A 25,333-nucleotide genomic window follows, 5' to 3' on the forward strand; every position below is an offset into this window, starting at 1 on the left:
ATCTTGTCCTTAATATGTCAACTTGCTAAGATGATTGAATTTTCATGTGCAGAAAATTTTCATAACAGAAAGCAAATTTGGCCCCAAATATTTCACGCTTTAAAAATCCATTAGTTGTTAAAAGGTAATTAAAATATAATGAATTCAATAGAAAGCCTTCAACCCTCCTCACATTCACACTGAAACATTAAATGGCTGCTGCTAATTCTTTTCTAGATTAGGACACCTTGAACTGTAAGGAGCTTTTTATCTAAAATGACATGTGAGTTTCTTAATTGAAAATCTCAGAAAAGCAAATAACATATTTGAGCAAAATAGATGAACTGACAACAAAGAATGTAGGAAACAATACAAGAACAGCATGCTTAAAAGTCTCCCAAACCCAACAGCAATTATACTGGGAGACATGCAGCTCTATTCCCCCAGCAGAACAATATCAATATGAATGGCGGGGGGAGGGGGGGGGGAAGAAATAAAAAAGAATAGGCAAAAAAGGAAGGAAAAAGGGAGGTGAGAAGGGGACTAAATGGGCCACAGTTCATGTAATTACAGTGTAGTGCATTTGAAATACTTAATGGAAATGTCATTTTGATTTAATGGAACAACTAGTGCATCTCTGTTTAATGTACTGCTCCATCAAATCAGCTCCATGTCCTATTTATGCTGCCACTGTAATGTAATAAAAGTTCAACCAGATAAATAGGTTGTCATGAAAAATTTTAACATTCAGTTTATTTCATATGGAAACAATGTGTACTCATCTGTTATCTTAAATAAATGACAGAATTTTATATTTCTAACAAGCATGTGTAGTTAATTGTTACATTCTGGCAAATATCAATAGTACTGGAGCACAAGATAATGGTTACAATACAAAGATGACACAGCTAAAGCCACTCGGACTTTAAATAAGTATCAATACATGTACATTTAATGTTGGTTTTGAAGTTTCATAAAATGGAAACATCCTAACATATAAACTATTTCCAACTATGTAACTTGAACTACAGGCTTATTGTTCAAATGACACATCAACAAATACTACAAGTTTACTATACACAGTAGATACTAAAAAACACTTAATAGTCTCAAATTTAGAGAAAAAACAAAGCTACGCATATTTATCAAAATGCTGAATTTTAACTAAGAGAAATGTGAACTATACTATGTTATCCTCTTCAAAATTCAGGGCTTCCCAGTTCAAATTACATTGAATATATGTTACCCAGAAAATAATAAAATAAACATTTGTGTTTGAAAAATAGAATCTAGTTAAAAATTCATCTCCAAATTTCCAACATCTACCACATCATCAATTCCTTGCCAAATTTTCATAAAGCATTTTGAAGAGGAAATATAAGTATTTGTGAACATAGCAATAACATTTATTTTTCAGGATTGAACAAATATCAGCTAATTTTAAAACAGTCTTGATGTTTGGGTTTTTTGCCTTTTAAAATTACAATTATTATTTAAGGGGGTGGGGGTGGCCATGGTTATCTAGCAATTAAATACCTATATTCAACAGCATGCAGAGATTCAGCAGGCTTCTCACATTTGCCCCAGTTGCCACCCATTTGGAGACACTACTATTGTCTCTGCTGTGCCTATGCTAATTGCTCCTATCTACAAAACCTATTCTTCCACTCAATCAGTGTAAAGTTTAGGAAACAAGGACTCTATTCTATACTCAAAAACACCTGCTAACAGTGTTAAAGGCAACTGTTTTTTCACCCAGCCTCCACATTTTGCTGAAATACAAGTTTGTAAAAAGAGAAAACCCTTAGACAAACTTCTTATATTTCAAAGGAGCTTGTAAAGAGAATCTGCTGACATATTAAATCCTTTTTTATAGGACCCAAAAGCTTTTCTCCTAAGAACAATTGTAGTAAAGAGACATTTGGCTCCTAGGAAATTCCCAAAGGGTCAGCCATATGCATCCTTCCACGGCACCTTCGCGGTGCTGCTTTCTAAAGCCCATGCTAGCTGTCTCAAAAGCAGCTTTCATCATTCACTATGGTGTCAGTCAATATGATTTATGGACTGCATTCAACAAAGTCAAAGCATATAGAATGAGAAATATGACTACAATCTGCTAATTTGTTTTGTATTGAGCCACTTAGGAGTCAAAGACCTGATGTCAGGCTGAGACCAGCAACACAATTAACCAGCCAGTGACAGATTCATCCATCCTCCCTGCCAGGCTGTGCCAATCAAAGACAGCATGAAGCAGCAGTTGGAGAAGTCAGTAAGAAAACCCATTCTCTAAGTAGCCTGTGGAGGCTGTTGATTGACAGTTTTTGAATATAGCTGCAGAAAACCACCACCCCTTCACCCTCACTGCAAGCTGTGAAATTAGGCTTTTGCTGCCAATCACAGAAACAATAAAATAACACAAACTGCCATCCTCAGCATAAAAAGAAAATAAAAAACTTACCCGTTAAATCTAAGATGCTAAGGTGAAGAATTAATATAGCAATATGAAATAACATAATGTTATTCTTTCTGAAAATGCAAATAAATTAAACATACAAATTTTATCACTCAAGGTCAAAAACTCCAACTTTTGAACTATTGATAGAATACAAGTATGATAAAAACATGAATGGAATTTTTAAGAATCAATTTTACTTCCAGTCTCTGCCCCAAATGCTACCAATACCTAACTGAAAGTAATTTGCAACAGTCTCTTTTCAATGGTCACTCTTTTCCAACTTTGTATTGACAAGGCATATATCTAGAATAAAATTTCAGCTAATTCTAAACTTAGGTTAAAACCACTTATATATAGGCCCACATAATTTCGAGTTAACTCATCTGGAAATACAAGGAAACATTTTTCCCTAACTCTTCAAAACAAAACTAAAAAAGGTAGTTTCTTAATAACAAATTTGATCATCCATTTTATTTCATGAGATTAATGACTGTATAATTAAACTTTAATTTGCTTTTTGATTCAAAGCATCTAATGGCACTATACACTGTAAGACTAATTTAAAATGGGACATAAACATAATCCCAAAAGACTAAATTCTTGTGAATTCAGAAAACAGAACCATTAAAAACTGCATGACTTTCTAATTATAACCTCCCCAAAGCCACACATCTTCTGTGTTCTACATTGCTGAAATTCTGCTAGCCCTCTGTCATGAAATAACCAGCAGCCTGAGACCTATACAATACTTACAGGAAACATTTCTATACAAAACACAGAGCTCATGACACCTATTAGCTTGACAATTCACCAGCATGCTGAGTATTCAGATGATGGGAGTGTTGATTGGAATGAACCAACATTGTCATCTAGTCCAACCTTCTACGTGGAGCACTGCTGCCAACACTACTTCAGGTCCATAGACCTTTTTTCCTAGACCCTTCAAAGTAGCAGAGGATGGGAACTCAGCAGCCTCTTTGTGCAGTCTCCTTCAAAACTGCTCTACTTTCTTTAAGCACATCTTCCCTCTAATATCAAAGCTCCACCTCCCAAGCTTCAACCTGTGACCACAGCTACGTCTGAATTTGTCAGTCCAACCAAGAAGTTTGGCTCCACCAGTTTTGTATTTGTTCTTCAACAAGTTGTAGGCTGCCACTGGATCTCTCCTCAGCCTTCTCTTTAACAGACTAAATACTCCACCTCCCTACAGCTCCACTAATAACTTGTGCTCTAGGCTCTGAACAACTTGGGAGCCCACTGCTAGATTCATTCCCCAGCTTTAATAATTTAGTAATAACCTCATCACTTTCATTATCGTGACAATGTTTATGCCATATGAAAAAAATTACAATGCGAAAATAACCAGGGATAGGAGAATTCTTAAATTCATCAGCTTCTTTAAAAAAAATTGGAAAAGCAAATAAAGAACACCAGTACACACATTCCCCTGACCCCAGACAAATGTAGCAGAGGAACGATAGAACTTTCACTGATTACTTTATTCAGCTACATCACTCTATCCTAATTCTGTATGCATGTCTCATAGCTGTATTTTGATACCTGACCTCTCTTTCACGAGGTCTCAGTCTCTAAATTACCTCATTTGGGATGCAAGGCACACCCCATCAACCTTCTGCAAGGTTTTTAGGACTCCTGCTGTCTGTCCCAGTGTATGAAAGCCCAATGTTAGTCATTAACTTGATCCCTGCATGCATCCACACAAGGTACACAGCAAGTTATCAGCAAAACAGAAAGTGTCTTTTTATTAAATGATTAAAAATTGAAGCAATAAGCCTGCAGGCAGTTCATAGTTTTTCTGTTCACATGCTTTTTCTTCATCTTGCATCTACTTACCGACATAGCTGCATGGTCATTGTTGTTATGCTGAGAAGGAAACCAGTAAGGCAGTCAAAACAAAAAAATTAAGATGTACTGTCAACTTAAAAAAAAAAGAATAAAAAAATTGGTAGCAATAAAAGATAAGAAAAAGTGTACAAAAAGAACAATTATAGCTACATAATAGTATTTTCTAAACCTCTGAACTTATACAGTATTTTGTTGAAGTGTAACAAAGAGATTATAACTTAAATAATACTAATTTGGCGATAATATGTTTTTCTGTAATAAGGAACTGTATGCCAAAATATCAAACTTCAAAGTGTCTGTTGAAATGCCTTTCAAGAACTTTTCATCACAAGAAAGAATATACTTCAAAAGTCTTAGGTTAAAAAATAAATGCTGTTTACCATTATGGCTTACAGAGGCTATCTGTGTGTTATTAACATACTTTGTTCAAGCAATATTTAAAATGGCTCAGGATAGTAAGAATCTAAATATAACATGACCCATTAATAAATTTTAACATTAAACTTATGGCTATATAACTGTAGGATTGAAGAAAGCTGTTTTCTTTTCCAAAATTGCTTCTTAAGTACAGTAAACAAACACAGAGGAGAAACTAACACGCAAAACTTGAGAGGGGAAAAAAGCTTTGGAGACACAAGACATTTCCAGTGATTCAACAGAGATATCAGACCCCAACTAACTTCTGTCACTTTGTGTGCAGATTCAGTACAGTTCATGATCTACCTGATTTAGAGTTCTAATATTCCAATGAAAAGAATACAAATTGCAAAATCCAGATATACAATGTAAGATGCATTTTTGAAAAGTTATGTCTACATTTGTACAGAAACACTTCAGTACAGCCCCACCTAAAAGCACAAAGGGAGACACATCCCTGTGCATTTACACAGCTTATACATACAACGAAAATAAAACAAGATTCTAATGAGAGGAACCCACTGACTGCAACAAAAAAAAAATGTTAAAGAACATATTACAACATTTCTACAGGCAGACTAGCATTTGAAACAATACCAAAGAGAAAGTCAGTGACTGGAGTGTGACAACAAAGAACTACTGTGGCCAACTAGGGTCCCTAGTCCTAGCCCAATGCCCTCTACCACAATTGGGTATGTAAAGGCAGAAGAGAAGAGACCTCTCTAGCTGTTCCACTCTTTTCTTTATTAGAATTATGGCCAGTGTGCTAGGGATTTGTTCTTTGACTGCTAATTACAGAAAAAGTTCTGATAAACTATTTTGAGCAGTGAAATGTTTCTGCCATACAAAAATTACTATGGAAATGACACTGTAACATGATTGGAATAATTCATTAATGAAAATTAATTCTAAAAGTATTCCAAACCTTAATTACAGCATGTGAAAAATCTAGCTCAGTTTATCACTCCAAAGCACTTACTATTTTAACGAGTCATAGAACCTGGTTCTGGGCTAATCTTGGAAAATACTTTTACTGTAAGTTTTTTTTTAACAGAAATAACTTACTAGTACAAATCTAACTAGAATCACCATAGTGTGCACACATTTTCATATAAACTCCACAGGTCACACACAGCATTCACAGGACCGTATATTTCTACAATTGGTCAAGATAGGACAGGGAATGAGATGCAGGATAAGTAAAAAATTACAGGAAACCTCTTGCCACAGCAGACCACTTGTCCATACAGTTCTTCATCCTGCCTGTTACCTGACCAGTCTGAAATTACAGAATAACCTCTCTACAGAAACTAGCTTTCTCTAAAGGCTGACTTGTACCCCCAGGCACATAATTCTACACCTTCCACACTTCTTAAGTCTGAATGCCACAGCTGCTTCTTTGCATTCCCTTAACACATTACTTCATTTTGTCTGTGGCTCATTTCTGAACAGCCATTTAGCAGCATGCATTCATGACAGACTTGTGTACATCTTGCTCTACAAATTTCACATCCCTTAACTGCCACATGCCTATGGCCACTGAGGAGCAGTGCCATTTGTTCACACTGCTTTGTATACTAAGTTACAATGAATTACATTATCTAACAAACTTGCTATTCTTTATCAAAAAACGCTCCACTGATTTGGCACAGAGGCACATGCCTCACATGACACATTCACATCAGTATCACATGATACAGTTGGAGTGGCCTTTGTCTTTGAGTCAGTTAAAAGAACAGGAGACAGAAGAATCACAGCCTCTGTGTAATATCTGGAAGACAAGATCAGCCTGCTATGCCAGCAACTTCAACATCTTGCTGTGCACATAAAGAATTTTTTTCTTTCAGTTGAAGCCTCAAAACATTCTATGCATTGAGGACTTATTCTTTCTAAGCATTGCAGGTGGGCAAAGCACTCAGACATCAGCGTGACTGTAACAACCAAGGACAAGCTGATAAAAAGCAGATGTAGCTTGAATTACTTACTGAAGTTACTCCAGTACTATAAAACTATGAACCATTATGATGGTAAGCCAAACTAGATATAGTTTTTTTTATCTGAAAGCAAGGGGAAATCAGACAACAGAACGTAACAATTCATACATAAGACAGGTTAACAGTACCCTTTTTCCTGGGACAAAATAACACGGGATATTTGAATATGAGCAACACTTCATTCAATGAAGCTCTGTTAACTAGAATCAAATAACTTCTTATGATCAAAAATATTTAGCTAAAAGCCTTAGGGAATACGAGACCTCCACAATCTTATGCACAAATGTAGGATTTACACCAATTCTGCATTTTTTGAACCAATGCATGTGCACACAAAACCAACATGGTACACCAGAAAGGCTGTAGAAAACTGCCTGAGTTCTTACACTATTTGTAAATTAGTTGCTGGTAACAATATTTAGACTAAAGTATTTGAAAGTATTTTCTAAGTATTCTGATGGGTAAGCTTCATCAACATACTGATATCCATTTGACAATATTTCTGTGCTGAGAAAAACTTAAAAATACATCTGTCAGCATGTGCACAAATCAAAAACCAGAATCTTTTGTTCAAACCTTACTGTTTTAAAATAAAATTATGATCAAATAGTTTGAAATTAAACTTAATTTTGAACACTTACAGGTAAATGAGTAAAAACTTGAAATGTGCTTCTTAAAAAGTTAATTAGGTCCATTAAGTATCCACTGGCTCTTCCATCTGACTCAGACATTGTCCAATCATAATCAGCAATCTGAATAAATTCATCAATTTTTTGGTTAAGTTTTGTATATATTTCCCCTTCTGCAGCATGCCTTGCATCCTGAAAAAAAAAAAGTTTGCAATGCTTGTCAGAATTCTAAAATATTATTAAATGCAGATAAAATGATATCCATCAACAAAACTGAAGTCTTGTGTTTCTCTTAGATTAAAAAAATATTTTATTGAATTTGGTACTTTAATGTACTTTAAAAAACACATTTAATTCTGCCTTACAAATTTATCAATCCTGACACAAAGTTGATTTTTCTTTTATGAAGAAAATAATACAAGACCCTAATAATTTTGTCTTTTATGGACAGAGGTCAAGTAATCACATGTTTTTTATGCAATTATTGTCTTAAAGCTGCACATCTGGAGAATACTCATAATTTTTCATCCTCCTTTAAATATCCTGATCATCACATACAGTGATGCAGAGCACTCCCCTACTCGCTCCTACTTTGCCACACCCTGGATTCTACTCTTTGGAACAGCAAAGTCCTGCATTTAGTGAGAGCTGAGTTTACAATGCTGCCTCTGCCTCGTTTGTACAGGGGACTTCCTCAGAGATCCAACAGGACCTATGAGCAGGTGCTTGTGTGTGCGCTGCTGGAAAGTTGTACTTTTGCCAGCCTGGAGTTTAAAGATATTGAGATCTTTCTAATTTGGGCTCGACATAAAATTTTCTTAACTGATATGGAGAAATAATTCAAGTAAGACAACTGACTTAAACCAAATGGATCAGTTGCTTAAGGTTTTCAGAGGGTAAAAATAGCCTGGATACACTGAAGTAACCAAAAAGCAGATGAAACTCCCATCGCTACTTTCCTCTAGAAGAAAGCAATCCAAAAACATGGCATTTGAGAAAAGCATAAGTAAGAAATGCAAAAAGAAAAAATAAAAATTTATGAGCTTAAAGGTGTCCTCACACTGAGAGTGCCAAATTTAGAATTCAATCAGGCCCTAGGCTGAGAGGCACTTCAGGAGTAAACAAGAAAGTATGCGGCCCTGCCATAAATAAATATCAAAGTATGATTCCCTAAAAATAGCATTTTTACTGTCAAATCAACTTGAGAAAGGCTCCACTGAACAGCTCTCCAAATCCAACATGCAAGAATCTGGCAACCTGTCATCATGTCAAAGGAGTATGTGGATATCCACAATTTTGTAGACGGCAATGACTAAGAAAGTTTCAATTAAAGTCAAGTCTACATATAAAGTTTCTGATTAACAACAAAACCTCCATTGCAACAATTTATAATGATGGGACTTGCAAATGTATCTTAGGCTTAGAGCAAAATTTCTTAAATTTTTTTTGGTTGGGTTGGGATTTTTTTTTTTCTTTTAAATCAAAGTCATTCATGGAGTGGTCGTATCACCTTTAACAATTAAAATGATTTTCTGGTAATGGCAAGACTAGTCCTTCTGGTTTTGCCTTGCATTAAAAAAATACAGTGTAGATGTAAAAGCTCATCTCATGGAATGAGAACCTGACCAATGCTGCTAATAAAAGGAGATTTTTGACCACTCTGAAAGAATGGAGGTGACACAATTTGCCACTAGGAGATTAATTTAATAACAGTAGAACATACCAAACTCTGTGAGGGCCCAGTTGGGGAACTGTGAGCAGTTTTTCATTACAATAGAAAGGGGAAGAAAGAGGGATTAACAAGAAAAGAATTTTCCACTATAATTGGAGAACATTGCGCTAACAAGATCTCCAGGCAAGTAGACAGGAGAGAAACCACACACACAAAAAAGCCCTTCTGTTTGTCAGCATTTGTCCTGTATTTTTCCAAAGTGCAAACTCACTAAGAACAGACACAGTATTGGATCCCTCCAACAGAACTTACTTTGTAGGAGTGTTAAACATAGCTGCTAAACAGCATAAGCAACCTACAAAGAATGTAACTCAGCTTGCAAATGCATTTATTAAATTAAATTCAAGGATAAAGAATATCTCACCTCTTACTGAAATCAAAGACTATGGCTGTATTAAGTGGTTTTGAATGCACGTTTGATTGGTAAAAAGATAATGAATTACCTTTAGAGGAAAATAGCTACAGATACACAAATTCTAAGACACAACAAGCAAACTAGACACCCTAGACCAAAATTAGTAAAACTGCTGGGAGGGCAATGGTAACCAAGTATGGTTGCTAGGCCACAACCTTTCTTTTTTGCCTTATGCACTAATCCTTAGCAAAACAAGCAACAGCTAATGGGAGAATCATTAGCTATCAACTGGAAACATGAAGCGTCTTGCAGTTATTCCACCTCACCCACCTTTTAACATCTATGCCAGAGGGTATATTACAGTAGGACAGACCACATATTGCATCAAGAGATAAAATGAATTGCAGAAAACAGAACTCTCTCAATAGGATTAATTCTCTTTATCCCATAAATACAAGAAATCACTCTCCTTTGTTTCAGTGTGCATGGAAAAAATGCCAAATACCTAAAGTTCAAGTTGCAGCTGCTGTAGAATCCCTGATGACTTTTACTTTTGTTTTGTGCTTAAATTACAAAAATATCCTAGAATCATTTTAGCTCAAGCACTAGTTGCTAATACTTCTTTTATACTAATACTTAGACCCTTTGAAAATACATCACAAAATAATTCTATTGTAGAATAAAAAACACATTTTAGATCAAGGTAGCTGTTTTGCTTGATTCCATTCAGAAAAAGGGAGAAGTTACACAAACTGGAGCTTAATTTAGTAAAAGCTTCTGGTGAAGTTAAGCTTTAACTGTCACTTCACAACTTAATAAAAAATGCACTTGAAAGATAATATTGAGGTTTCTCATGTAGTGACATATTCTAGCTCTATACTAAAAACATAAAAACCCACTGTTTAACTACTCAGTGTTCAACTGAATGCTTAAGAGTTCAGAATTATTTTAGAGACAAAGATGAGAAGACAAGCAGCTTTGCTCTCACCCCTCTTGTTTTAAAATGCTTCATTTACATAAATTTTCAGACATAGTCATATAATGGATGAGATATACCATACCTTAAAAGTAGAAAGTCCATAAAGTCTTGCAGTGTGAACAGTCAATTGTGAAATATTTGTAATGTTAGATATAAAATCCTCAAGGTATTTACAGGCTTGCTCCAAGTGTGTTGTGTTTATGATGATTTGAACAAGCTACAAGAGATAAAAATTCTTGTAAAAATCTTTTTATATCACCTACTGTCATTTAATTTTGTAAATGGTTACTTCTTTCAGGAAGAATGCTACTAGAAATTCATTTCAGTATTTCAGGTTACCACCTATTTCCTGTTAGTTTTCAAGTTTGCTTTCAAATACCATTAAGGAGTAATAATGTAGCTTAAATACAAATTATGCCATTTCAAAAACAACGATTTCAGTGAAATCTACCTACCCAGTGAAATAAATCCAATTGACAGTTTAGAATTAAAAAAGGGAAAATAAAGGAAAATATATTGCTGATATAATACATATTAATTTGTGCCATTTGATTTTTTTAAATTTACTGCTCTTAAAAAGTCATAACACTGTCTGTAGAATGATACATTCAAGTATATCTTAAATTCCATTCCACTCTATTTTTTATAGAAAGAAACTCAACATTAGTGGTACTAACTGATAGACAGAACACACAAATCGTGCTCTGCATGTAAACAAAAGTGCGAATGTCTTTGGCTTATTTCCTGCAACTCTCAGTTTATCATAAAAACCACAAAATTCTTTCATTGTCATGTCTCTCTCAAAAGGCAACCCTGGGCCCAACAGGACCCAACACTGTATTGTTCTTATGTATGTAACAGATATTGATGCTTTTTATACTTATTCTCATTTTTAATTGTTAAACAAACACTACTTGATTTTCTGTGGTGTCAATACCTGTGTATCTACATTTACCAAATTAGTTTTAGCATGGATTGTTTTAAAACCCATAGTGTTTGAATATGTGTTTCAAAACTTACCTCTGTTAAACCTATATGAGGTTTTTTAATTAGGTTCTGTAAACAACTACTTAGAGTTCTTGTAAGCAGCAAATTTGTAGATTTTCTGAGCATATCATCTATTTCTGTTGAACTGAAAAAAAAAAATTTATAATTATGCTGCATGTAGCAATACTTTGACAGCAATACTTAATAATTTAAATTTCTTCCTGTCAAGGGTACTTTCAATGCTAAGAATTCTCTATGTGCATTTAAATTCTGGCTGCTCCAAGTTTTCTGTGGTCTAGCAGATAGAACACCTCTTTCACCTACCAAATTATCCATTAACTGCAATTCAACACTGAAGCAAAATCTGTTATTTTTAGATTTTGGACATGTTTATTGACACAGATGTTAGTAAAGAGTAATTTGTGGGTTTTAATGAGTTACTAAGGAGGTCAACATGTGCTCATTAGTACGTGTAAATTATAAACAGTATCAATTAAGAATGTGTGAAAGAGAGTAATTTACATCTTTAATAGTGCAGAAATGGGTGACAAGGCCACAAATCCCTTCCAGATTTTAGATCTCTGAATTCTATTTTATCCAATTAAAACTAAGCTTTTGAAGGCCAGAAGAGGAAAGAAAATAGGTGAATTGTGAATTGTGTTTTCCCTCAGAAAAAGGGGGGGATAGGAAAGGGAATGAACATGGAGACAGCACATTTTTTTGCAGGAGAAATCATTGCTAAGGAAACTCAAAGGATTGAGTAATGAAACACAAGGAAGTAGTCAGGGATGCTAAACAATTACTTCTGAAATGGTCAGTATCAAAGTATTCTTTTCAATCTTTACATGCTTTGTTAAATAAATAAATTCTCTAGATTATTCAAACTGGTCAATTCTGTTTAAGGAACCCCAGCAGTGTTTTAAACTGTTTACCCCATCAAGCTACACTCACCGATGCACATATTGTATAGTATATACATATCCACAAATGGATAAATACATGCTACAGCATTGGGAATCATAGACTAAATATATCTGAAGAATTATACATGTAAATTATGAAACAAGCACAGCGAGCAAGTACACAAGAAAGTCTATTTTCATTTTAGTATATGTATTTTTAGGTCACCTGAAAATTACAAGGTACTTTGCAGCCACACTCCTGACAGTTCAAGCTTACCTGCGGTGAAGTGACTCTGAAAACTTAAGGCTTGCATAAATAAATTCCTTCACCTGCATATAAATCTGAGGCACTGACTGAGACATTGGAAGCTTCTTTGGAAAGGATTGCTGAGGAAATAAGAGATCATACTGATTCCAACAAGAACTTGGTACTAAACCCAACAATTAGAAAGCCATTTAACATTATCAACATTTTAATCTAACTAAACCTTTTCTGATCTCCATCAAATACAAAGCTGCACGTGTTGAGCTGACTTCTACATCTGTTTAAATAGCTTATAAGCAGAAGAGAATTTTATCGCTTTAAATTACAATAAAGTTTGGAGATTTTATGTAGTTCAAGATGCCCCTGCAGAAAGCAATTTACAAATATACATTAAAAAGCAGGTCTCAAACTGCTTTTAATCTGAATGAATAACATAGATGTAAACAGGATAAGAAGTTCAAAAATATAAACTTTTCTTTCACTAACAAAACAGTGCAAAAAAAAAAAGTTTGAGAAGTTAACACTTCTGGGATTCTCAAAGTAGCTTGAGAATGCTTAGACTATTTTTTAAAGTTCACAAAACCAAGGCAGTTTGAATTATTTTCAGGAATTTGGATTAACATGTGGGAAATAGTAATATGTTTATAATAATAAAATCATGCTTCTTACTTGAATTTTAAAGCTGATACTGTATTTGGGAGAACAAAAGTGAATAAATTCACTTAAATCTACACAGACTAAATAGGTATTTCTGCACTGAACACATAATTTTTGCCATTTACAGAAAAATCATTTTTCTGTTTATGACTAATGCATGAGAAAAATAATTAACACCTGGTATCATCCATGAGTAATTCAATTTGTCTTTAGGAAAAAAGCATCCATCAACAACAGCCAAAGCTTTGTAGTAATCATACATATATGTATAGCAGATAAAACTACTTAGTAGAAAATAAAAATTTCTGCGGTTTATTAGCAAAATATGCCATGCTAAATAGTATCCAGGGTATAGTATACTTCCAATACTGTAAGGGATATCCATTCTACTTAACTTATTTTAGTACTATAATGGCTAAGTAATTTAATTTGATGGAGGAATGCACCCAGAAAGCACTCTGGAATCTCATTCAAAAATCAGCATAAAAACCTCCTTCAATTTTTCATTTTCATTGCAACACTGTATTAATGACATGCAGCTGTTACAATTGCTGGCAAATCCCTGCTGAACCACAGAATTAAAATAGCTTTTCATTTCTGCAGGTATCTGTAGCAGCGGATCTTGTACAAAACAGCTTCCCCCTACAGCAGCTACTTCCACTGTCATGTGGTTCTTAGACTTAGTGCTCCTCTATAGATTCCATCACGAGCCTCTTATTTCTTCACTGGTATTTCTAAAATCATACTTGAATAGCAAAACAGGTTAATCACCTTTCTGAGAACAGAATCTGTAGTGAAAGAATGGCTGAGGCTACAAAAGGACATCCTACTGCAGTGCTATTACAGCAGAATTATTCACAGTCCATGTTTATTTTGCCCTACATGCTCAAACACAAATATTTAAATTAAAAGTGAAATACAGAAATCATTCTCTCTAACCAATCTCTATTTTACACGTATTTTTGCAATACAACAGTTATACTGAGTAATTAAACATGAGTTGCAACAAAATTTAGCTACAGACAGATTGCATTATAATTACATTAGGACTTTATCAATTAAACTCTATTATTAATTTGTTTACAAAACAATGGGTTTCATTATTCACTCAAACATCTGAGCAAATGACTCAACCTTTCATTTTTATACTTACTTATGACAGGATAATTACACACAGAGAAGGTGATTAAGCCTCTTAATAGACCTAGCTTTTCAAATTTTAATTGTTTTTTAATTATAGAAATCATTACTGTCCCTAGTGTCTTCAACTGGATTTCCACAAACTTTAATAACATAAAAGTTTCCCTTACCTTATCAAGTTCTGGATCTTGAAAAGGAAATTTGCTAATAACAATTCTGTATTCCTCTTCATTTGCTACAGGGATAGGGCTGTAGTTGTCTGCTTCAAAAATATCCCTGGTGAGTAAGTGAAGTGAAAAAAATTTGGACATGTAACTTAGAGTATTTTCTGGTGTTAAAATGTGTAATTAAATATCAACTTTACCACCACACTTAGGTCTGCATCTTCAAAAATTTTTAAGAACTTTACACATCCCAAGTATTTTTGATTACTTTGGAAATACTTCATATATCTTAACTCCTTACAGTATGTCTACAGTAATCATAGAGGAAAAAAATACCCAGAAGTGTTCTCATATGTGCTTAATACAGCAAAGGAACCTTACAGCAACTAATCCACTCCAGAATAAACTGTAATATACCTACTGATTAAGGAAACCTGCACTTTTCCTACACAAAAGCTGATATTCAGAGTGTCTCACTCTGGCACCAGAGCTACATATGGTCAATGGAGATGACTGAGACAGCCTCAAGCAGGATGTGGCCACCTTGTTTGGGCACCCTCTGCACTTCTGTACTAGTCAAATGTCTGTAACAGAAGCACAGAGAACTGGAGAACATTAAGTGGTCAATTTAATAGTAAGGTTTTGTGTAATAAAACATTTTATAGCAAACAATTTCTGCACATTGAGACATCACACCCTATCTGCAAGGAGGCTTTGGAGTCCAGTCTCAGGCTTCCTGGGTTTAGATTTTTTTCAATCAAATGATCCCAAGGACGTGGTGGAAAACATCCTTCATTAAAAAAACATGAAGACATAGTGGCAATGTCAGTAGTTTGTCAGGCAGATATGCATATCAGCCAACAGCAGATATTAAGACAACCTAAATCAGGAAACTAAAGCCCTCCTGCAATAACCCGGCATTATCAGATTCCTAAAGAAGAGAAACAGATGTCTCTCTCCTGCTTGTCTCTCTGATCATGTCCCTTTGGAGACCTTCCCTCTTTCCATTAACGATAGAAGCAGTACTTGATGTCTCCTCTTCTAATTGGTAGTCACATGTGATGAATATCTTAGTCCTAACCAACCTGAAATTCATACACAACACTTGAGTTCACAAATTCTTTCTGAATTACATCATAAAAACTTGAGCTCAGACAAAAACAATAAATGCAACACAAAAGGCACAACTATTCTGATATACTAACCTGAACAATCCAGACCACTTTTTAAGAAGTGTTTCATTGTATTGGTCTCTAATTTCAAATAAAAGATCAAATAGTCGGTTCACAGGAAAACCGTAGCCCTAAAGGATGAAAATGAAGAGGGGATAGTTCATGAACCAATACACTTAATTCCTCTCACAACACTTGACAAGTCTGAGGTAAGACTTATATTCAATCTTATCATCTCTATAACACAAATCACAGTACTTTCAGCACACTATTACATGCTGGTTTCTTAAAATTTTACCAAAGTATTTATCCTATGCATTGGAAAATTTGCCCCATTTCTCCTTGTTTGTTAAAAACTGCAAGAATACTTTCTAACGACGCTCACTTAGTCTTTCAGCTAAAGAGTTAGTGATTACTGGAATACTGTTATTTTTTATGGTGAGAAGTAAAGCATTTTAAAAGACAAGAGCGTACACAAATTACAAAACTAACACTAATTTTGCACAGAGATGAAAAACTGATGCTTGCTAGATAGCCCAGAACACGTATGTTCAGTTCATAATAATGAAAATGAGGACCTAAGGCAAGAAATAATTTTTTTTTTATATTACTGTGCAATTTTGGGTTTGATTTGTATATATGTTTTATGAAAACACAAACATTGCACTCACCTAAAGTTAAAATCTGACTATAAGAATTTCAGGTAAATTAGTAATACAGTATGTACCTGCAAAGTATCAGCAAATACTACAATGAGATTCTTCAGTTCCAGAACAAGGTCAGGATCACTGCAATATGACTGAAAGTGAGAAATTCTGATTTTATTAAAAGGATTTAAAATATGGGACATACATTTTCAAAGACTGGTATCACAGGTTAAACTCTCCAGCCTTAGTGAAAAACAATTTAGACTTGTTTGTCTTCACTTAGTCCATCTACATAAAAGTATTTGTTAAATTTTTATATAACTATCAATGGTGTAAAGGTTCAGAAAAAGTCAACTAAAATATGTGATTGAGTAAGTACTAGCATGGTGTACTGAGACTGAAAATCAACAAATTACATTTATTTTAGTGGAACATAAGCACATTTGGTGGAATCAGTGTCAGAGAGGTTCCACAGGACATTCTTTTGACTACCAAGCTTAGGTTTAACTGATGCTGCACCACCTCAGACAGTTTTTTTCCAGCTGTATGGGTAAAACTTAATACAGTATTTTCTAAATAATTTCAAATTTAAATTGGATGAATTGGATGATAAAAGGTCAAGACATGAAGTTATTTACTAGGTGACTGAAAATGAAATTTGATTTTCAGAGGAGTAGAGTCATACAACTAAGGCTTTCACCTCAGCTTCACTATTTGAAATACTGGATAAAGTAAAAAAATTCTATTAAAATAATTTAAAGCTGCATGAGAATACAGTATTGAACTTCTTGAAGTTTTGCTCTTGACATACTTTATTAAAAGGAAGAGTATGGTTTATTTATCTAAACATTAGTCTTCAGCAGGATGATGTTAGAGAGATTCTGATTGAATTGGGTTTGATGGGAGTTATGTATATAGAGAAGAAATAGTGACCAAGAACATGACAAGACTTTGAAGAGTTCTTTAGAGGCTACATTATTTTCAACCTTTAAATTATCATATTCTTATATAGGTGTATAAATCCACATGGAGATAATTAACTAGCAAAGTATTTAGCTTTAAAAAATGCTGGATGAATATATCTCAATAATCCTCTCAAAAGAAGTAAAAAACTATGAGAACATCTCATGTACCACTAATGCTAATAAAGGTCCTATGATAACTATGGTTGCAATCTCAACTTTTTCCCCATTTTCCCCCAGGATATATGAAATATAAAATACTTCTTGAATTAAAAACCTATTTTAATAAAAATAAAAAACAACACTGCATAAAGAAAATGCTGGTAGCAACCTTTCAAAAGGGAAAGATAAAGTTCTGGTATTTTTTCTGACAGTAAAAGTTACACCAACAGTAAACATTGAAGCAATTTATTATCAGCCAGTCTGAGTGAACAATGTGTATTCCACTGGTTTTTCACAGAGGAGTAAGAAAGAGCACCCAGCATCACTGCAGCTAAGGTAGGAATATAACTTTAGGTGACACACTTGAATGCACTGAAAAACCCAAGTGATAGAGAATTTCTCTAATACCTTTACTTCAACATAAACATAACACGACTAGAGCATTGAAGAGAGAGCTGTAAGGGTTTTGCTGCTGGAGTTTATTTTGGAAACACGGCATTTGGAATGATAATTAGGAACTATTTCCTGGTGGTGCTTTCAGTGCTGAACTATTCAATCTGATCTAATGAAGAGGTCAGTTGAGACTAATGAGGAAGGATTGCAATAATAACAGCAGATTAACTCTGCATATTCTAAACTGCTGGACTAAGAGAAGGTTTGGAAGACCCAGTGAGTTGTAAATCAGTGGAGGATTATGCAAATAGCCCATGGCTGTGGATCACAGCCTGATACTGTTGGGAAAAACAAAAGCTTGGCAGGCTCCCTCCCAAATCTGAGCAATTTTTAATCACAAGAAAAAGAAAACATGAGGTGTAATTTTTCACTCTGTTGCTATCCCAGCTTTAAATACACAGAGCTCTGAAGTAAGAGGATTTAAACTGCAATACTGATAAGGCTTCTCACTTACTGAATGTGTTCTAAGAACAGCAATGATCTTGGAAAGGGCCATGTTCCAGAGTTCATCAGTGTATGTCCTGGTTACCAATCCTTGGGTTACATGTAAAATGTGGTCTTCTACTACAAAGAAACTAGAACAAAATAATACTTAAATTATTAAGCTGTTTCTAACATTAGAGCAAATACTACCTTTCACACCCAAGCATAACCAAAACCCTCCCCACTGGAGGAGCGACACTTTGGTAGGTTTGGTGTTGTGCTTCATCCAGAATGAAGGAAAAATGTGAAAAGTTTGTTTCATGCCATCTGGAGCCCAGGCTGCTGGAGGGCCCTTGCAGGGCCTCCTGCTGGTAGGATCTGGATGCTCTTTCCTGCTCAGATCCCGAAATAACCACCCACATGATTTGTGAAGAAACTGAATCTTGCAGAAGAACGTTCTTGGACAACAGGAGAACACAGGTTGAATTAAGAATCAGCACAGGTTGAATTAAGAATCAACACAGTAAAACTGAAATAAATTTTCATTTAGAAAACTTACCCTACAATTTGACTGAAGTATCTTCTATAGCCTTCTACTGTTTCATGCTTTCAATGAAAAAGAAAACAAGTTCAGGAACAAAAATAACACCAGGCATTAGCTTCAACTCAAATCAATGCAAAACTGAAAGTATTGATTACCATGCTTGACTGTGGTTGCAGAACTAATCTTGCTTGTTTCCTCCTTTGTTTTCTGTAGTAATTTTCAAATATTTCTCCATCACCCTAAAAAAAGACATAAGTAGTTCAAAAAAAGAATATTGACTCAGTGTGAAAAAGGCCCTTCTTAATTTAAAGGTAGTATTCTCTTAAACTAAGCACATATTTTGCATTTACTCTGCATGTAAGCCTCCAGCTGACACCAGCAAAGTTTTGCAAGCATGAAATACTCAGAAATTACCTTCTTCTGTAGAGAAGCCTACAGGCTGTACTGTAAATAGAAGTTTTGCTCACATGCCTACATTTTGCCAAGCAACACCATGCATTTTAAACAGTATGTCCATTTTTAAACTACAATGTTCAGAGTATATTAATATTCATAGACAAGGCATATTGCCTATATCTGTATAACTGAAACTCATTGTCTCCTAAAACATTTCTCTAGGTTATTCAAGAAAGTAACTGCATTATAAAGTTGTTACAAAAATGCTTCTCTGAATGTGTGACACATCTGAACACTTAGCTGCATCAGCTTTGCCTGAGGAAAGACACACAGGAGATTTATTGAATATTTGTTTATTCTCTTTGGATTTATAAAGAGTGTGGAATTAGATTTTTTTCCTATAACGATCCTCAAAAATACAATACCTTCTGTGCCTAAAGATTATATTATGAGGAATTCAAGTGAATCCTATTCATCTCATTAGGATGACTATTCAGTAGAAACCATCTGTCCATTTGAAATCAGTGCTACATTGACTCATCTATCTACCAAACCACATGCAACTTGTATGCAAGCAAAATAAAGCAGCTTAGCATTTTTAAGGTTTGTTTTGGCTTTATGAGCGTATTATTAGGCCACTGCTATTTAGAATTCCATTACTTGGTCTTCCAAAAAGTCTCCAAATTATTACAGACATTTTATCCTACTGATCCAGCATTACCTACCTAAGCTTTACAAGATATAAATTTAGTTAATAATGAATATTTAGTTAATAACAAATATTTAGGTATATTTAGAAATACTGCTAACCTAAGAAAGCCTAAAAGAGAGACTTTGCTTAAAAACAAAAAAAATCCACTTGAAACCAAGATGCAAATTTACTAACACTGTCTGCTGCAGCAGAACTTTACACAGTATGCTCCAATTCATACAAACATAATGATCACAGATACAACCATTCACCTCCAGCCCAAACATCCAGTGCAGTTTTCAGATTGTTAACTTCTACCTCCAGCATCAAATCTCTAGCCAGTCCTGACAAAAGCTTCTCGAGTGAAAAGGACTAGCTGTTCTTCTCAAATCCACACCACAAGTGGAGATGTAAAGTATCTCATGATTATTTATAGACCACACTATACTATGCAGTCAGAATTAACAATTCAGGCATAACAACTGTTTGAACCACATGTGCTGAAGCAATCACCAGAATACACCAACAACCCTGATGATTCACTCACTGAATCAGTAAAGCCTAGGCAAGATAAACTGTAAAAAAGCAATGCATTTGTTTTGCCCGGCATCCAAAGTTACTGTTTACAGTTTCCATCAACAGAAACAATAAAGCAGTTCGTGTTTTGTTATAAATTTTAGGAATATTGCTAATATATCAAATCCTGTTTCACACCACTTGTTTCACATTGATACAGTGTTTGTAACATGAAAAGGTAACATTACAAGCAAAAGAGGCAGGGGTATCTTGACCAGAATTTATATATACAGCATCTCACACAATACACGGGTTAAAAAAAAAACTTTATGTATATTTCTCATAAGTTTCTAGTCTAAAGAAAGGTTACTGGCCCATAAACACGGTCTATGTTTGGTATTTATGTATCTTGCTATCACTAGGTTGGAATCACAAGCTGTGTAATATTCTGAGGCATATAAAAACTATGCTTTCTGTTTCAGTATGAAGCAGCAGAGTAGAAAATTTCTGTACGGTGTGAAATTAGAATATTTTCTACAATTTTGTAGCAGAGACAGAATTCATCAAGAACATAACACTTGCTGCAGGGTTCTAATTATAGAAATGAAAAGCCATCTGGTATCAACTCCTCTTCTTTGCCATCAACAAGTTCTCTAAACTCAAAACAAGGTAAATGAGAAGGACTCCCAAAAGTTGCTAATGCACAACTCTAGACAATGCTATCACAGCTGATTAAGGAAATTATGCTGGCAGGAAATACAGAAATCTACATCAACAACCCTTTTTGATATCATGGATCACTCCAAGTTGTTTTCTGTCTCCAGTAAATTTGAATCTGGAAAACTTTCAGTGTAAACCCAAAAAGCATATCTTTGGATCAAGGGTGATTGGAACTTCAGGATCCTTGTCAAAGTGAAAAATAGAATTATGTATTACTTTTAAATGTCATCTGTCCATTTTACTTCCTGTTCCTTTATTATACTAAAGGAAGAAGTAGCAGCTGTTGTCAACTGGTATGCTTAGTTTTACACATTCTTTTTAATGTGTTATTTCACACTGCTCTCTGTTAAAGTAAACAGTCCACTCTTTCAATAGTTCTGGCAGCCTGTCTTTCTGTTCCTCCCAACTTTTCAGTGAGATGAACAATTAATGATGGTTTTGTTTGCATTTTTTTCTTAGTAATAAAAAAAAAAAGTTCCAGTGAAATTACATTTTAAACAGTATTTCAATATGCAAGCTTTCATGTACCACAGCTGCAAGTATTCCATAAAAAGAAGACAACCCAGCCTGAATGCTTGAAGGCAGGTGCAGCTGAGACCTGAGTAGAATAAGCAATACTTACAAGTACATCACCTATGTATCACTGGTACTTGAATTCTATAAGTAATCTGACCTCAAAAGTAAATGAGATGCAGGAAAGATAAAAAACAACAAATAATTCAGTACCATGTTTCCAAAAAATGTTTTCTTCCTTGTAAGTTTGTGCACTGAATCTCTTCTACAGAAGCTAAAACAGCCAATTGTGTCTCTGACATTGAATCCAATCTAATCTGCCTGGGCACACCCTGTCAGAATCTGCAGATTTTGCTTCCTATTTTTGCTACTACTCTAATTTCCGCAAGATTCAGACTGAATATTCCTATGTTTTGTAACATTCATCCACATATTTGGCTAACATGGAACACTTGTGGGAACTGTGAAAGTGTAGATAGCAGTATTAAGGCAAACATGCATATTTTACATATATACTTTGCATATTTTACAAATATACTTAAAACCACTTAGGTAATAAATGAATTCTGGAGTGTGCTTTACTATGCATACAAAAGCTCATGCCCTGAGTACCCACACCCATCTCAGCTGGTTCATCCAGAACTACTAACACTAGAAGCAATACATTTGCCTGTTTGGGAACTATTTATTAAGAGTATGAAGAATGTGAAAATGAATATGTAACTTCAAAAATTTAATTCTCTTTTTAAGGTCACTTTAACACATACCAGAACAGAGTAGATGTGCAAACACCTATAGACTGGAGAAAAGTCTACAAGATCTTGGGCAGTTAAGACCTGAAGAAGGAAAGGAAAAACAAGAGTATATAAAATATATAAGCATATAATCTGCAAAATGGGATACATTACCGACAGAACTTGTCTACATAATAAAGATTCAAAAATGGCTGGCTTCTATTGGAAAACAATAAAACAATTACTCCAATCTCTCTTCCTTCTGCATTACAGTCATAAACTTTACTTGTGTTATAATGCCACACTCCTTTCTCTGTGTTTCCAGAGCTTTAAAGGTCTAAATACTCACTGTTTTATTCAATTTAGGAATATTGAGTACTTGATAGATGAAAGAGTACTTAGTTGAGCTGAGGGCATCAACACCAAAATGCAGGATTTAGCAACATCAGAATATTCCAGTGGACCATATAATACTAACAGTGGGCAGGCAATATATGATGTAAGTTGCAAGTGAATTCCAGAATAACTGGAAGTCCTGTGCAACTGAATGTCCTCAAACGTAATGCTAAAGCTAGCATTAATACAAATAATATTTTAGCAGTAATTTTTCACCCTCAAATGCTGATCTGAACTGGTACACCTTGAAGGTCTTCTGTGTATTTTTCTAACTAACCATCTAAACAAAGTGTAAAGACAGTGAATTTTGTTCACTTTGAATAAGATGAACTGATTTAGTACAAAATTACCTCCTCATCATGCTCATCCTCATCTTCAAATGTTCGCTTCAATGTGACTTCATTCTTGGATTCTAAAATCCTGTTTCTACCTAAATGCATATTCCGACCATAGTTTACGTTATTCTGCTTCTGAAGAGCAGTACTAAAGGTTTTCTGCTGCTGTGCCTGTTTTAAGAGTAGAATCAAGTAAGAGGCATGCAAATCAAATTTCAACACTGATGAGTATATGCTAGGACATGAAAAACAGGTGTTGCAATTGAATACAATATATAACTGTATAACAATATATACACATCAATGTATAACTACAAGGTGCAAGCACACTCTCAGCCTACACCAGTGATTTTGCCTTTAATCAGTGTGGGATGATAAATGAGTTCAAAAGTGAATCCTGCATAACTTTTCCCTAACCCCCAGAATGACATTTTAATGGCAGAAAAAAAGTTAAAAATCAATCTTTAATTTATCTGATCGTAAATTGCAGAGAATCAATATCTAAATGAAAAAGAGGTATCTGAGTTCCCAGATACTTTTTTTGCTGTCTTCAGTTAAGTCTAAGTGAGCAGTCAGCTACAGAAATCAAAGGCACCATATTGCCCTTACTATTGAAGGCAGCACAGCATAACCTTGCAATTAAATCTCATTTATAATAATCAATGCTGCATTTTACAAGAACCTTAGATGACAAAATGGCAACCCAACCTGAATTCTGTCAACAAGAAGTCAAATTAAAACCTTATTTGCTCTCTGAACAAATTTTAAAAGCATTAACTGCTTTGAAACTTGCCTAGTAGTAGTGCTCTCAAGTGCAGACTATTTTGTGATGGAGCAAGGCCTCCAGCTGTCTCAGTCTCCTTCTGGCTCTTACCTCAGTCTTCTGTATGAGTAGCACTTCAGAGAGAACTAGGCTGTTATCTCAACACTTCTTTTGTCTAATTCATCCAGGCCAGCTGGCCACATAGGCTGCTCTTTGTTTTGGTGCAGTAGCTGCTGAGATAGACTGTCCAGGAGCTGACTACTCAAAGTACTTCATAATTTCTTGAAACCTAAGATATACAGCATCTCTCCTTCCTTTCTCAGGGAGGAAATTACTTCGTGTCTAGGGCAGTGATAGAAACCACACAACATGTTTGTATTTCACAGCTCTCCACCTTTACTCAGAGGTCTGTGGGATGACTGTAATCTTTGAGGGGTAACTTCAGACTAATGAAACTGAAATGTTCTGTAAACAACAGGACTGAAGTCATTCTCTTTGGCTGGCTTACCTGCTTCATGGCAGTTTCCCCAATTCTGTCAGAATGCTTTCGAATACTCTCTAAGAAGTCCTTGAGATCTGACATGGATATTTCTTTTATTTCTTCACGCAGTTTTGGAAGATTTTCCATCATTATCTGGCAAAAGCGGTATTGGCTAACTCTAGGAAGATACAGATTTTCCAGCTGCTCCATTGTTTTCAAAGCAGAATAGTATCTACAAAGAGATTAAAATAAAATTATGTAGCTTCTTATAAAAAGTTGGTAAAATAAATTTCCAAATATATATCAATATCACACATGGAATCAATATTAATTTACTCTATTATAATAAATAAATCTAATTAATTTACTCTATTCTCAGAAAAATTAACAATCAAAAGGTCATCCATATAATGCTTTCATTTGGAAAAAAACCCAGTGAAGAGTGACTCAGCCAAGTCAAACTAAGTAGACTCCTACAGTATTAATAGTTCTGATCAACAGTCAGCTATCCTGGACTATCAGTCTACATCCTGCAGAATGGAGACACTGAAGCCATAAACATTACCTGCCCTTCTAGAATGAACTGATTAGGGGGTTTTTATCATTTGGAGTTTTTTCTGAAACACAAACTGCCAATCACCCAACACTGCACCAAACAATGAAAAAAATCTTGAAAAAGCATGTCTGCAGGTATCTGCTATCTTCAGGCATATGTGAACACAGGCACACATCTACACCCACCCTCTTTCCACCATCCTTAGTCAGAAAATACATGTATACACCTATCCTGACCAATGTTTTTTTTCCAGCAGTGTATCATATTTTGCTGTAAACCACAAACCTATTAGCTCTTCTGACAAAATACAGTCTATCCCATCCAGAAGACAACTACATTGAATCAACA

The 25,333-nt window shown here is 34.8% G+C and overlaps 1 protein-coding gene across 4 annotated transcripts in view; it reads right to left on the minus strand.

Annotated features, from left to right (window-relative positions):
- Positions 1-25,333, minus strand: part of EXOC6 (exocyst complex component 6) — an 88,515-nt gene that overhangs the window by 33,250 nt on the left and 29,932 nt on the right. For 3 of the 4 annotated variants that reach the window (XM_036385332.1, XM_036385335.1, XM_036385337.2), the window contains 14 exons: positions 24,457-24,661; positions 23,201-23,356; positions 22,488-22,556; positions 19,040-19,123; positions 18,900-18,946; positions 18,372-18,492; positions 16,421-16,492; positions 15,727-15,824; positions 14,528-14,633; positions 12,573-12,682; positions 11,427-11,538; positions 10,489-10,623; positions 7,353-7,532; positions 4,289-4,318 (listed from right to left, as the gene is read on the minus strand). In XM_036385332.1, coding sequence (XP_036241225.1) covers positions 4,289-4,318; positions 7,353-7,532; positions 10,489-10,623; positions 11,427-11,538; positions 12,573-12,682; positions 14,528-14,633; positions 15,727-15,824; positions 16,421-16,492; positions 18,372-18,492; positions 18,900-18,946; positions 19,040-19,123; positions 22,488-22,556; positions 23,201-23,356; positions 24,457-24,661 — 1,525 coding nt within the window. The remainder of the gene's footprint in view (positions 1-4,288; positions 4,319-7,352; positions 7,533-10,488; positions 10,624-11,426; positions 11,539-12,572; positions 12,683-14,527; positions 14,634-15,726; positions 15,825-16,420; positions 16,493-18,371; positions 18,493-18,899; positions 18,947-19,039; positions 19,124-22,487; positions 22,557-23,200; positions 23,357-24,456; positions 24,662-25,333) is intronic. The other variant, XM_036385336.1, reaches the window with a different exon arrangement.

Source organism: Molothrus ater, chromosome 8, assembly GCF_012460135.2.
Source record: "Molothrus ater isolate BHLD 08-10-18 breed brown headed cowbird chromosome 8, BPBGC_Mater_1.1, whole genome shotgun sequence".
NCBI classification, from domain to species: domain Eukaryota; kingdom Metazoa; phylum Chordata; class Aves; order Passeriformes; family Icteridae; genus Molothrus; species Molothrus ater.